General features: G+C 36.7%; 1 protein-coding gene across 7 annotated transcripts in view; it reads left to right on the top strand.

Annotated features, from left to right (window-relative positions):
- ANKRD46 (ankyrin repeat domain 46) overlaps positions 1 to 12,208 on the top strand; it is a 50,581-nt gene extending 38,373 nt beyond the window's left edge. For 4 of the 7 annotated variants that reach the window (XM_001492490.5, XM_005613231.4, XM_070222417.1 and 1 more), the window contains 4 exons: positions 1,180 to 1,280; positions 3,626 to 3,963; positions 5,171 to 5,329; positions 10,170 to 12,208. In XM_001492490.5, the coding sequence (XP_001492540.1) occupies positions 3,653 to 3,963; positions 5,171 to 5,329; positions 10,170 to 10,386 (687 nt within the window). In that variant the 5' untranslated portion in view covers positions 1,180 to 1,280; positions 3,626 to 3,652 and the 3' untranslated portion in view covers positions 10,387 to 12,208. The remainder of the gene's footprint in view (positions 1 to 1,179; positions 1,281 to 3,625; positions 3,964 to 5,170; positions 5,330 to 10,169) is intronic. The other 3 variants (XM_005613234.4, XM_023648772.2, XM_070222418.1) reach the window with 1 other exon arrangement.
- Positions 12,209 to 12,844: the final 636 nt, after the last annotated feature.

Genomic DNA, 12,844 nt, shown 5'->3' with positions numbered 1-12,844 from the left:
AGTAGGCTATACCTGTAAGTACACTCTATGTTCTGTAAGTACACTCTGTGTTCATACAAGGAGGAAATCTCATAACAACACATTTCTCCATATTTCCCCGTTGTTAAGTGATGCATGACTGGTTTGTTAGCCCTGATCTTCACTTCCAGCCTAGCACTGATAGCCCTTATGATACAACTTGACTTACATATTGTAAATGGAGCTTCATAAAAAACTGTTAATTGTTTCCCTTTATAAATTTATTTAAAGGGATTTGATAAGGGTGAGCGTGAGTGACCAGTAAAAGGTTAACCTGAATTTCAGGCTGAGCTATAAATTTGGGATTTAGACTTTATATCCCATCACTAAGTATGTATATCTGGCACATTTCGGGCACACAGTAAATGTTTAACAAATTAATATTGCTTTTTTCTGGTCCATACTGCCTGTCCATGACCCCTGCTTCCACAGTCCCTCAAGAGAGGAATGCAGTGGGGCAGACCGTATTCTTGAAATCTCTCTCAGTGGATAGAGGGGGAGACCTGAGCGGGTCCTAGAGAAAGCTGGAGTCAGCACCGTGGCTCAAGAGGAGCAGGGTCAGGCATGTGGGAAAGGCTGCAGATAGATCTGAGCTAGTTTTTCTTTCACACTGAAGAGAAAAGGAGGTGGGGGGCAATCTCAAGTGGAGATTTAAGTCCTAGCATTCAAGATAGATTAGAAGTGTTTTTTCTTAAATGTATCCTCTCTGGTTTAAATATAAGTATTGGTTGTTTTTACTTTTTTCCCCCGTTGCAAATAGGATTTTATTTCTGAAAATGCTTTTGTGGACTAATCTGAGATCTAGCCACCATTTATAATGTGAAAAATATGCATTCTGAATTCCAGTGACTTAGAGTGAATTTTCAGAGCCCAGTTTGTTCTCTACTGATGGCATATAATTTGATTCTTTTTCTTTTATCTTTCTGACCATGCTTTCTTGTTTGTGGGCAGCAGAGCCACTCCTTATTAAGCCCCTCTCTTCCTTCCTTTTCATTACTTTATTATTCGTCAGTTACTTTAGTAGCCTCACAAGTTGATGCCTCACCCACAGATTTTCTGGAGAGTATCTGCAGGCCCCACTAGCTTGTCTGTGTTCAATAGACGAGCAAGTCCTTTTTCACAGCACATCTTTGTTAAAATTGAATTTTCTGTTTACTGTAGATCCTTGCCGGCACATTTCTGGATATTCTGTTGAACCTTCCTAAGAATTCAGAGAAACTGCCAGGTGACCACTGAAAGAAAGATCTAGTCTTAAGGCTTACGTGAGTATTTTCTACTGGTGACTTCCTCACAATATGTGAAAGCTTCATTGAACTGTGGCCTTGCCTTAGGGCAGATTCAGTTCTGTGATTAAGATGAAAAATGTTACCTATCATTGGGCTTATTTAATTTAGGGTAAGGTTGCAGTTTCTCAAGGACACAAAAAAACTTATGAAATACATCACACTTATTCTCACTTAAAAAAATAGACAGGAAAGGCTTGCCTTTTTACTGAGCCAACATTCAAAAGAATCCCAGTCTGCAAACCACAAAAATTCTTACTGTGTTTGAACCAAAAACACCAAGTAGATTGTTTTTCATTATCTATTCTTACAGAATTTAACCAAAACACATTACCTCTTGCAAAGCACTTGATATGTGGTATTTTATTTTTTTAAGAGTTTGTGATAGCTTTGTCTTTTTTTGTGATCCCATCCAGTGAATACTGCAGGGGAAGACAGGAACATTATGCTCAAAAGAGAATTCTTGACTATTTTATTGAGTAATTTCTTCTCATGGGGTAATTTCTTTAAAAAACCTTTTTTAGTGTCACAATCTGAAGTTTCTTTTATCTTGATCTCTGTAATTCTTTATCATAAGCAGATTTTCCCCTTATTTAGAATTATCCTTAACAGTTCCTTCTCAGCCTTTATAACCAATGGATCATTAACGTGTACTCTATGTTCTGTATCCCTCTCTGGTATGCCCGCTTCTCTCTGCCACTGCCTTAGATCAGGCTCTTATCATTTTTGGGCTGGATTTCTACAATGACCTACTCACTGATCTTCCTATCTCCAATCTTGACTCCCTCCAATCTAACTTCTCCATATTGCCACAAAATAATCTTTCTGAAAGACTGATATAATAAGACTATGTGATTTCTTTGGCTTAAAATCCTTCAATGACTCCTTACTAAAATTCAGGTGTAATAAACCTTACCGTGAAGTTGTTAGAACAATTAAATAAAATTCATTAAGAACCCCTAGCGCAATGCCTGACTCAGAACAGGCCTTCAGTATGTGTTAATGTTTCCCCTTTGCACAGAGAACCCATGGCAGCAGCAGATCTCTGTAAGGTAGCCCAGGACTAGAGGGACAGTGGCTCTGCTGGCAAACCCAGGCGAAAAGGAGTAGGGGCCAAGAATTTCACTAAACTTGGCAGGCGTGCTTTCCTGAATCCCCTTGAGGTTAGGCACAAGAGTAGATTGGTCGGCATTCAGTTCCATCAGTGTTCCAGAAAGAGAGACTTTACCTGATAAACCACAAGTCAAACCTGTCTGTAACGAAGCTTTTTTAGAGTAAGGAAGCCATCTCTATAAGCATGTTAGTTTCTGCCTTTGTATTTTCTTGTTTTGGTTTGTTTTTTCTTCAATTTCTTAGTAAAGTTTCTTTTGTCAGGCCTTAGGGTTTTCTTAAATGAACCAAGGGGGAGAGCAAGAGACACGCGCACACATACAGAGACTGAGAGACCACTGGGTCAAGGAGGTATCAATGAAAGAGGTGTGGACGACCTGACTGGTGAAGCTAGGTTACTCAGATGGATGCAATATAAGGGTAGACACAATGGTATTGCTGCTTTTGTCCTGCTTCTGTATTCCCAGATAGACCTTTTTCCCCTCAACTCTCAGTCTTCAGACAACGGGAGTTTGGCAAACAGAGAGAATAGAAGCAATACTGTAAAAAGAGACAATTTGAATTGATTTCATGATATTTCTAACTTTTAAATTGTTTGTTGCTTTCCTTAGCTTTTCTCTTTTTATTAAAATTTGAAGTTTGTGCTATAAACACAACATTCAGTGGGTCCTTATTGAATGTGAATTAAGTTATTTTATTGTTTTTTTTTAATGCTGATTTAGTTAACTTTCAAGCAGGTAGTTCTGTTGACCATATAAAATATCTCAAATACAGTAAGCAGATATATGAAAGAGAATTACTTTGTTTTAAATAAGAGTCTCTACCAGCACTAGCATTTGTGTGTGTGTGTGTAGGTAGTTCTTTGAAGTTTAAGGATCACATATCTGTGTCTTCTGACAATGCAGTGAACTTAAATCTAAGCAGTTATATCATGCTTAACTTTAAAAATCTCTCTTAATTGTTTTACATGATGAAAAGCAAAATAGAACTTTATAGTAATTTAAGTGCAGTTTTGATCCAGCAGCTATGAAGAAAATAAGACATTTTAATGGAAAATAAAATATAATTGATAACTTTGTTGTTTCTGTTTGATGAGCTGATTTATTAGAGGCAGGAGGCTAAGAAGAATAAGAAACAGTGCTTTTCTAAGTGACTTCATTGTCTGGATTTAGTTTGGCTTCACCGAATCTCACACACTTCGTATTTCATTATAGGCATATTCCATCCACCACGTCAGAATAATGTCCTACGTTTTTGTAAATGATTCTTCTCAGACTAATGTGCCCCTGCTACAAGCCTGTATTGATGGAGACTTTAACTATTCCAAGCGGCTTTTGGAAAGTGGCTTTGACCCAAACATTCGTGACAGCAGGGGCAGAACAGGCCTTCACCTCGCAGCAGCCCGAGGGAATGTAGACATCTGCCAGTTGTTGCATAAATTTGGTGCTGATCTTCTGGCCACAGATTATCAAGGAAACACAGCTCTTCATCTCTGTGGCCATGTGGATACTATTCAATTCTTAGTTTCCAATGGACTCAAAATTGATATTTGGTAAGTTCTCTGGTTTTTAAAATTTAGTCATTTCTTTTCCATAGTCTCTCAACCAATAGTCTAATCTCGGAGTCTTGATATTGTTTTCTTATTGATCAGTTGTAGTGACAAGTTTAGAAAGGCCTTGAGGACAATGTAATCTTGTTAGGGAAGTAAGGGAATAAGGGACTGACTTCTACATTTATGCTGAAGCAGTGTAAGTTTTTCTATGAAAATAGCGTCTAGGTTCTGCTACTAATTAATTGTGTATATTGTAAAATTAGAGAAAAAGAAGAAAAGAACTAATATTTGTTGAAAATCTGTTATGGGCTGGGCACTACGTTTACTTATGTTAGCTCGTTTAATCCTCAGAATGAATAGCCCTTGCAGTAGGTGTTATCTTCATTTTACAGATGAAATAGGAAGAGTTAAATGACTTAACAAAGGTCACACAGCTGGAATTCGAACTGAGTTTTGCCTGATTCCAAAGCTTGTTTGCCTTCTGTCGTATAATATGCCATGCTAGCTTCATAATCTCTGGGGCTCCGAGTCCCTTAAACTGAACATTTTGAAGAAGTTATGGGGTTTTTTGTTTGTTTTGGTGATGCTTTCTCTCTTGAGTGGAAAAGATGTCAGGCCACCTTTAAAACTGAGCTTGACCTTTAAACTACAGTTAGCTATTACCCTAATTTATTGGTGCTATAATGTCCCTAAATCTGAATAGGACAAGTAAATAGTTCTCCTACTACAAAGACAAAATGTGGGAATTGGCTACGGGATTCCATGTTACTCACTCTCTCTCCTTTATTACTATTAAATAGCTAGGTGAATCAAAGGAGCTTGTTTGGTTACTTTTGGGTTTTTGGTTTTTTTTAATTCTTAGACTTTTTTTTTAATATATACTCTTCCAAAAAATATAAATGTCAGATAAGAATGAATCAAGAACTAGACTTTCCAATTAATTTCTGGGAAGATGCCCTGTTTTTCTTCTATTTATTCTCATTTATCCACTCTTTTGCCTATATATATTTTTTTCTTTTTCCCTAGAAGGGAAAAAAAAATAGGTTGACTCAAAATTTAGGATCCAGCTCGACCATTGGTTCTGCTCTGAGTTTTAAATTTTGAATTAATTGAGCCCATGTCTTCCTCACTGAGTTCTACACAAATAGTTACTAACCAGATAATACAGCTGCTATAATGACCTCTTTATTTTTATGAACGCTTTTAGCAATCATCAAGGTGCTACACCATTAGTTCTGGCGAAGCGCAGGGGAGTGAATAAAGATGTCATCCGATTGCTGGAATCTTTGGAAGAACAGGAGGTAAAAGGATTTAACAGAGGAACCCACTCAAAACTGGAGACCATGCAGACAGCTGAGAGTGAAAGGTATTTAAGATACAGTTTTTAAGGGCAAATCACTTTTTTTTTTTTTTTTTACAGGAAAGAGTCGCCCTAAGCTAACATCTGTTGCCAATCTTCCTCCTTTTTTCTTGCTCCTCCCCAAAGCCCCAGTACATAGTTGTGTATAATTGTAAGTTCTTCTGGTTCTTCTCTGTGAGCCACTGCCACAGCATGGCTACTGACAGATGAATGATGCGGTTCTGTGTCTGGGAATTGAACCTGGACCACCAAAGCAGAGTGCGCCGAACTTGAATGGCTAGGCCAGCAGGTCAGGCTCAAAGGAAAGTCACTTTAAGTACCTGGATCTTTAATGATAACTTTGTGCACTTTTGATTTATTTGCTTTCAAGTACAGAGCTTTGATACTTTCTTTGAACTTTATATAGGTCCTTATGGCTCCAGATTACAATTGAGAAGCTATTAACAGTACTATGTGCCCACATGCACGTAATGTTCTGTTAGCCACTGCACAAGGAGATCTGCTGTATTGGCAGTCTGAGGGAGAAGAGGTAGTTAAAAGCTGACTGTGAAGGAAGAAAACAGGAGTTTGAGAATGTTAAGTACAGATCACAAAAAGAATGGAATTCCAAAAAAGGAGGAGAAAAATAAGTAAGGCTAAAACTTGGACAATATTAGAAAAGACCAAAAAGTAGTTTCAAGGGTAGGGAAGTAGAGTGCTGAGGAAAAGTGAAATAGGAGGAGAGAAAGTAATACAAGATTTAACACTTACACAATTCAGTAATATGAAAGTGAGAGTGATTTTCACATGAGCTGGAACAATGAAATTTGGGCTCCTGTAGGTAATTGAAGCTAAGATGTAGTGACTGACAGGGTCTTGAACACCTCATCATTTTTCATCTAGAACCAGTTTAGAACGCAGTTCAGGGAGCTCTGAAAAGGCTCAACAGGTAAAGTCAGTAGGCCAGAATTAGTTGTACTGGGGTGTAGTTTCTTTGACCACCGTGGAGTTTCAGCCTTCCAGATGTTACCAGGTAAGAAGGATGATGAGCTTACTGTCGTCTCCTCCCAAAATTTTCAATGAAATATATTTCAAGGGCCCTCATCAGCTGTTGACCCAGTAGCTGACTGACCAGGAGTTAAAATTAGGATCCTACAGTTCACTGTTGGGATCATTGTTTCTGTGAGTTCAAAATGAAATCCTCTCTATTTTCCATAGTTCACCCATCATTTGATTCCTTTGTGATTGCTGTCTTCTCTCTTCATATGCTGACTGGTGTACTCCTTGGTGACCGTTAAGTCCACTCTCAAACTTTGGACTATTTTGTTTAGATACTTTCAAGCACTTACTACTGTCAAAAGAAAGTAAAGAGTTTTACTTCTAGAATAGTGCATGCTCTTCATGAGTTATCACCGAAAGCTGACAAGTAGATCAAATAAGCCAGAAGTCAGAGATGCATTGGCAAGCCCTTTTTCTCTCTCCTGTGTACTCTGGATCGACAATCAGAATGCCGGAAGCAATTTAATAACATCGAGTTATCTATTATTTGTCAACAATCATGTTCTTCCAAAATAACTTGAAATTTATTTTCACAAATCTTTTAAACTTCTTTGCCATGAAAAATATCCAAGAATGTATTTTTGCTTGGCATATTTTATGAGCTTGCTTGGTATATTTTGTTAATAGCCAGTCTCTTGGCACCTCTTTATCAGAAATACACTTTTAACTTTATTTGCCTCAGTTGTGATTACTTATTAACTAAGAAATGATTAGTCATTTGAGCAGCTCAGTATGAAATATTTACTCCTGCTTTTTTCAAACACCTGCCATTTCACTTCAGCATGAGAATTTTTTTTTTTTTACAGCATTGTGTAAAGCTAGTTCTTCAAAAATTGAATTAATACTCGTACTACCTGGTTATCCTATCTTACTCCTGCCCCTCAGTGTCATGATAGAAATGCAGTGTTGAAGCCTAAAGGAAGCATCATTGTTCGTTACGGAAATACAAATCAAAACCACAGTGAAATAACCACTTTATACCCAGTAGGGTGGCTATCATAAAAAAGATGGACAATAACAAGTATTGGCAAGGATGTGGAGAAATTGGGACGCTCATATGTTGCTAGTAGGAATGTCAAATAGTGTTGATATTTTGGAACACAGTCTGGCATTTCCTCAAAAACTTACGTGGAATTACCATTTGACCCGACAATTCTCTTTTTAGGTATATACCCAGGAAAATTGAAAACATATGCTCATACAAAAATTTGTACACAAATGTTCGTAGCAACATTGTTCATAATAGCCACAATGTGGAAACCACCCAAAAGTCCATCAACTGATGAATGAATGAACAAAATGTCATCTATTCATCCACTGGAATATTTATTTCACCATAAAAAGGAATGAAATACTCATAACGTGCTACAACATGGATGAACTTTGAAAATATGCTACATAAAAGGAGCAAGTCACAAAAGGCCACACATTATTTGATACCATTTATATGAAATGTCCAGAATTGGCAAATAGAAAGTAAATTTGTGGTTGCCAGGAGCTGGAGGAGGGTAGAATAGGTAGTGATTGCTGAAGGGTACAGAGTTTGTAATAGAGGTGATAAAAATGTTCTGAAATTAGATGGTTGAAATAGTTGTACAGCTTTGTGATATACTAAAAACCACTAAATTGTACACTTTAAAAAGATTAGTTTTATGGTATGTGAATTACATCAATTAAAAAAGTAGAAAAAATCTTAAAGGGATTGGCCAGCATGTGGCATTATGGCATAGCTCTCTGACAGTTAGCCTTCTTGAGAGCAGAAAATAAAGCAAAGTTTGCAATGTATTTAGTATTTTCCATTTCCCTTAGGATTTCCTAAGATACAGCATAACTTCATAAGGGCCTATAAATCAAGTTGATGAAAAATATTCCCCCACTCCCCCATATCCTAAGCTTAATTTAGTTGCTTTTTACTTTGTAGGTATGGGATGACAAAGACAGTGTCAATGACACTTGTACAAAAAAAATATTACACACGTAAGCGCACACACACAGACCATCATGCTAGAATCAGGTATTCACTGGACAGTAGAAAACATTTCATTGGATAAAGTCACCCTAGAAAACTCTAACAGGCAGAGCTTTCTGAGCTCCTGGAGAATGCTCAACTGAATTCTCATTTTATATCTAACATCTTTGATTATGAGAGCATGTCAACTCGACCATAGTCAGTAAATTTCATATAAGTCAAAATTAACCTCTCCTGAACCTCTTTATTTATGTTTTTATGTGTTTAAACCTTCTCACAGGTTCTAATCATATTATTGAACTTGCTTGGATTTTCTTAAATTTCTGTATTGTTGTGGATGCCCACTGAAGATGTCTTCTCTTACTCAGAGAATAAACATCTTTTAATATAAAAAAAATTGTGAGATGTCAAACAGATTGGTCCATTAGGAAGTCAGCTTCCCATGATTAGAGAAGATCCCTGATACTAGTGAGGGCAGAAGGACCTCTGGTCAAGAAGTAAAATAAAGTTGTAAAAAACAAACTGCCGGGGGCTGGCGCCATGGCCGAGTGGTTGGGTTCCTGTGCTCCATCTGTTGCAGCAGCCTGGGGTTTCCCCGATTCGGATCCCGGGTACGGACATGACACTGCTCATCAGGCCACGTTGAGGCCGCGTCCCACATAGCACAACCAGAGGCACTCACAACTGGAATATATAACTATATACTGGGGGGGCTTTAGGGAGAAAAAAAAAGAAAATCGGCAACAGTTGTTAGCTCAGGTGCCAATCTTTAAAAAAAAAAAATGCCAATTTTGCGTGGTGAACCAGACTCTAAGACATTGTTTCATGCTGTTTCTATTGTTTTATGCCCAGATGGTTGGTAGAATATGAGCTGAAGGGGTTTAGGAAGGGTAGTAATAACCTTTTATAAGCATTTGATAGTTGATACATATGATTATGGTCCTCGTGGCTTAATCTAATGATACTGTGTTATTGGAACTGCATGTTGTGACATAATTGTGGGTGCCAATTCCTTAGAGCTTTGACTTCATCACAGTGCAGTCTTCCAGATACCAACATCAGATAGACTGTTTTCTGTTTGTAGCAGTCATATTTCTTGTTGATATAGTTCTGAAAACCAAAATCAGTGTTTTTATGGTATTTGTACTACCTTATTTTCAACTAGACTCAGCCTTTATGCAGAAGAGAAATAAACTTACTTTGTATTATTGTACAAGATAGAACTGAAACCAGTGGGAGGAAACTATTAAGAAGAATGGAAGAATTCCTAATGACTAGACCTGCCCAAATGTACAACAGACAGAGGAGTAAGCATCAATTATTAGAGGATTACAGTTAAAGGAAGGAATTCCTTCATTGGTCAGATTATTGAACTAAATTAATAAAAGTTCTCTTTTCACTTTAAAATTCACACTGTATAAAACGATTTTTTAGATTTGCCCATCTTTGCTTGCTTTTATTAACAAATTCTCAAATTATGAATCTTTATTTTTAATTATTTTAAATTTAAAATGACCAAAATGTGTTTTGGTTTAGTATCTGATGGAAACAACTCATTTGACCTACTTCAAGACTTCTGCTTGAGACCTTTTTATTAGAAAAGGATTTTTGACTTTGGCTCTTCTAGGTACTAAAACCAGAAACATAATCATTATGGTTTAGCAATTTACAGTTTAAGGTAGATTGTCCAGATAAATCAGAATGTAAGTTTTCTTCTTGTAGTTGTGGTGTTGTATGGTTAGTCTTTTCTAAATAATGCAGTTCCTATTGTTTCATGTTTTCGAAATGGGTCAAGTGTGTTGTTTCATGCCCTTTCTGTTCTCTTTACTTCTCTCATAGTGCCATGGAAAGCCATTCTCTCCTCAATCCCAACCTACAGCAAGGTGAAGGAGTCCTCTCCAGCTTCCGAACCACATGGCAGGAGTTTGTAGAGGATCTGGGCTTCTGGAGGGTGTTGCTCTTGATTTTTGTCATTGCTTTACTGTCTCTTGGCATTGCCTACTATGTCAGTGGGGTGCTACCCTTTGTGGAGAACCAGCCTGAACTGGTGCATTAAAGGAGCTCATAGATGAGGCAAATGCTGATTTCCTGGCTTCCAGTATTCTCGGTTTCTCAAAAATTTTCTCTTAGTGCAAGGCAGTGAGGGCTGTACATTTTTTCTTTTTGCGTTTTTACATATTGTAATCCTTTTAGAAGAACAACATGTTCATTTGAACTAACTACATACTGTAGTCAAGTATACTTCATCCTAAAGCTACCTCTGACTCAACCTGACTTCTTAGGAAAACCTACACATAGCCTTGTTGATAAAAACATGGAAATAGCTAAAGAATGAAAGATGAAGGAAGAGACTAGGAAGTTCTTACCCTGTAGAACCTTACCCTAGTACAGGACCAACTGAAGTAAAGTGTTCAAAAAGAAAAATAGTTTCTTATATGATTAGTTTTGGTTGGTAGTTTTGTTTTTGGGGTTTTTTTTTGGCGAGAGCCCCTTTTCTCTTTTTGTTTACGTTCTCTGGGGATAGGGAAGAGAATGAAACATTCAGCCTCAAACTTGAAGTGCTTTTTTCAAATCCAGGATAGCAAATCAGCATTGTTGGGATCTGTTTGGTTCATGTTAATATTTTCACGTCTAGTGACAAACAGAACTTTTGAAAATGAGCTATATTCTCTTCAAAACTGATTGATCTTGTATTTATTTGTTTTTAGGATAATTTTTAATTCTTTTTTGTCACCTGCTTTGCTTGTTGTTAATATCTGAGAAATGAACTCGAGGAATTCATTTTGTTCACTTTTCAATTTCCCCTGGCGTTTATTTCAGAGAATCCTATTCATCAAAAATAGCCAGAAAACTCTTTTTCTACTCAATAGTTAGCAGGGAAAAATAATTCTGATTTTTGACTGTCACTATTAATTCTGTAGCACTATTATTATGATGAAAAATTCAGTTGAATAAGCTAGGTGTGTTGTCACAGTTGTATCATGGTTCTTAATTATTTCATTTTGTGTGCAGTCCTGTTTAGAGGCCCTGTTAGAATTGTCATAACAGTCCCATCCATGTCAGTAATTCTCTGATGGCAAGAATGGATGGAACATGTCTGAGTTAACAGGGCTGAACACTATTGTACTTGGTGTCATAAAATCTTTATGAATGGTAATAATATGTAAATTGAAATCTGGCCCCAAACTGTATTGCAACTTTCAGCAGTATGTTTGAAGGCCTCTTTTGTTAATGATTCTGTTATGTATAAATCATATTCTCAGATTATTAATGAATATGAAGACGATAATTATTCATTGGGTATTGTCAGAAAATCATAGTGAAAGAACTAATGGTTTTGTTTTTTAGAACAAAGGCATCTAAGCTACTACTAGTTGAATTGTTGCTAGAATTAGAAATTATAGTTTAGAATAGAATTAGTATTTCTGTGATTAATTTTGTTTCTTGATATTTTCTCTTTTGTATTTATATATCTAGGATTGAGGACTTTTCTTTCACGTGGCTTTATCCTCTCTTAAAGAGCTGTTTTAACATTTCTGGTTTACCTGGCTGCTTCATTATCAGTTCACAGAATCTTGCTTTTAGGTTAGATACAAACAAAATAAATCATACTTGGTGTAAATACAGCAAAAGACAGCAGAGTATAGAATGGAGAACACTAGAAATCAAAGTATATTCAGAATGAAAGATTTGGAATTAGCTTTACATCTGTTTGTGAATCTTAACAGATATGCAAAATTGGTTAACATATATGTAAATATATTGCATTTTTTAAGATTAATGTTTCCTTTTAAGTGCTGATTTCTTTGTATTCTATTCTCTACTTTCAGTATACAGTAATACTGCCAATAAATGTGTTTATAATCTCTTAATCACAATTCATTTTCTTGGTGTGTCATTGTTTTCCTTTTGTTTTTTTTTTAATGGGTTGCAATTGGCTGTTTAAAAACAAAGAGCTTTTTTTCAAACCTGATGTAATAGGTATATCAAATTTATATACGTTTGCCTTATAAATGCTCTGAAACTAATTTGGGTGAGTTGCTTCTGGATTTAAGAGTGATGATAACTACCATGATTAAGCACGTCTTAGTTGTACAAGTCACTTTTCACGCCTCATCTCATTTCATCCTTACACCAGCCCCAACTACATTTCCCCACTTTATAAGATGAGGAACTGACATAGGGAGGGTTAAATAGCTTGTCCAAGGTCACACAGCTAGGACATAATAGAACCGGGATTCCTGGTTGAGGTTCTATCCTCTATAAGTTTACTGTTTCTTATCCCCCACTATCTGTCGTGAATCTGGCAGTGGAACCATCTCAGCAGCATGTTAATAAATTTTCCACTCGTGTTGCAAAATACCTATCTTTGGCTCCTCCTATAATGCATCATTTTCCCACATCCTCCCAGTGTTACTAACTTTTAAATTCAAGCTGAAACGCCTAGCAGAAAACCTCCCATAGCTAACCGTATCTGACTGCCGACTTCTGTACCTATCATTTCCTCATCACTT

This window comes from Equus caballus, chromosome 9 (assembly GCF_041296265.1).
Source record: "Equus caballus isolate H_3958 breed thoroughbred chromosome 9, TB-T2T, whole genome shotgun sequence".
Classification (NCBI taxonomy): domain Eukaryota; kingdom Metazoa; phylum Chordata; class Mammalia; order Perissodactyla; family Equidae; genus Equus; species Equus caballus.
The sequence above is the reverse complement of the archived record's forward strand: the minus strand, read 5'-3'. Positions and strand labels throughout refer to the sequence as shown.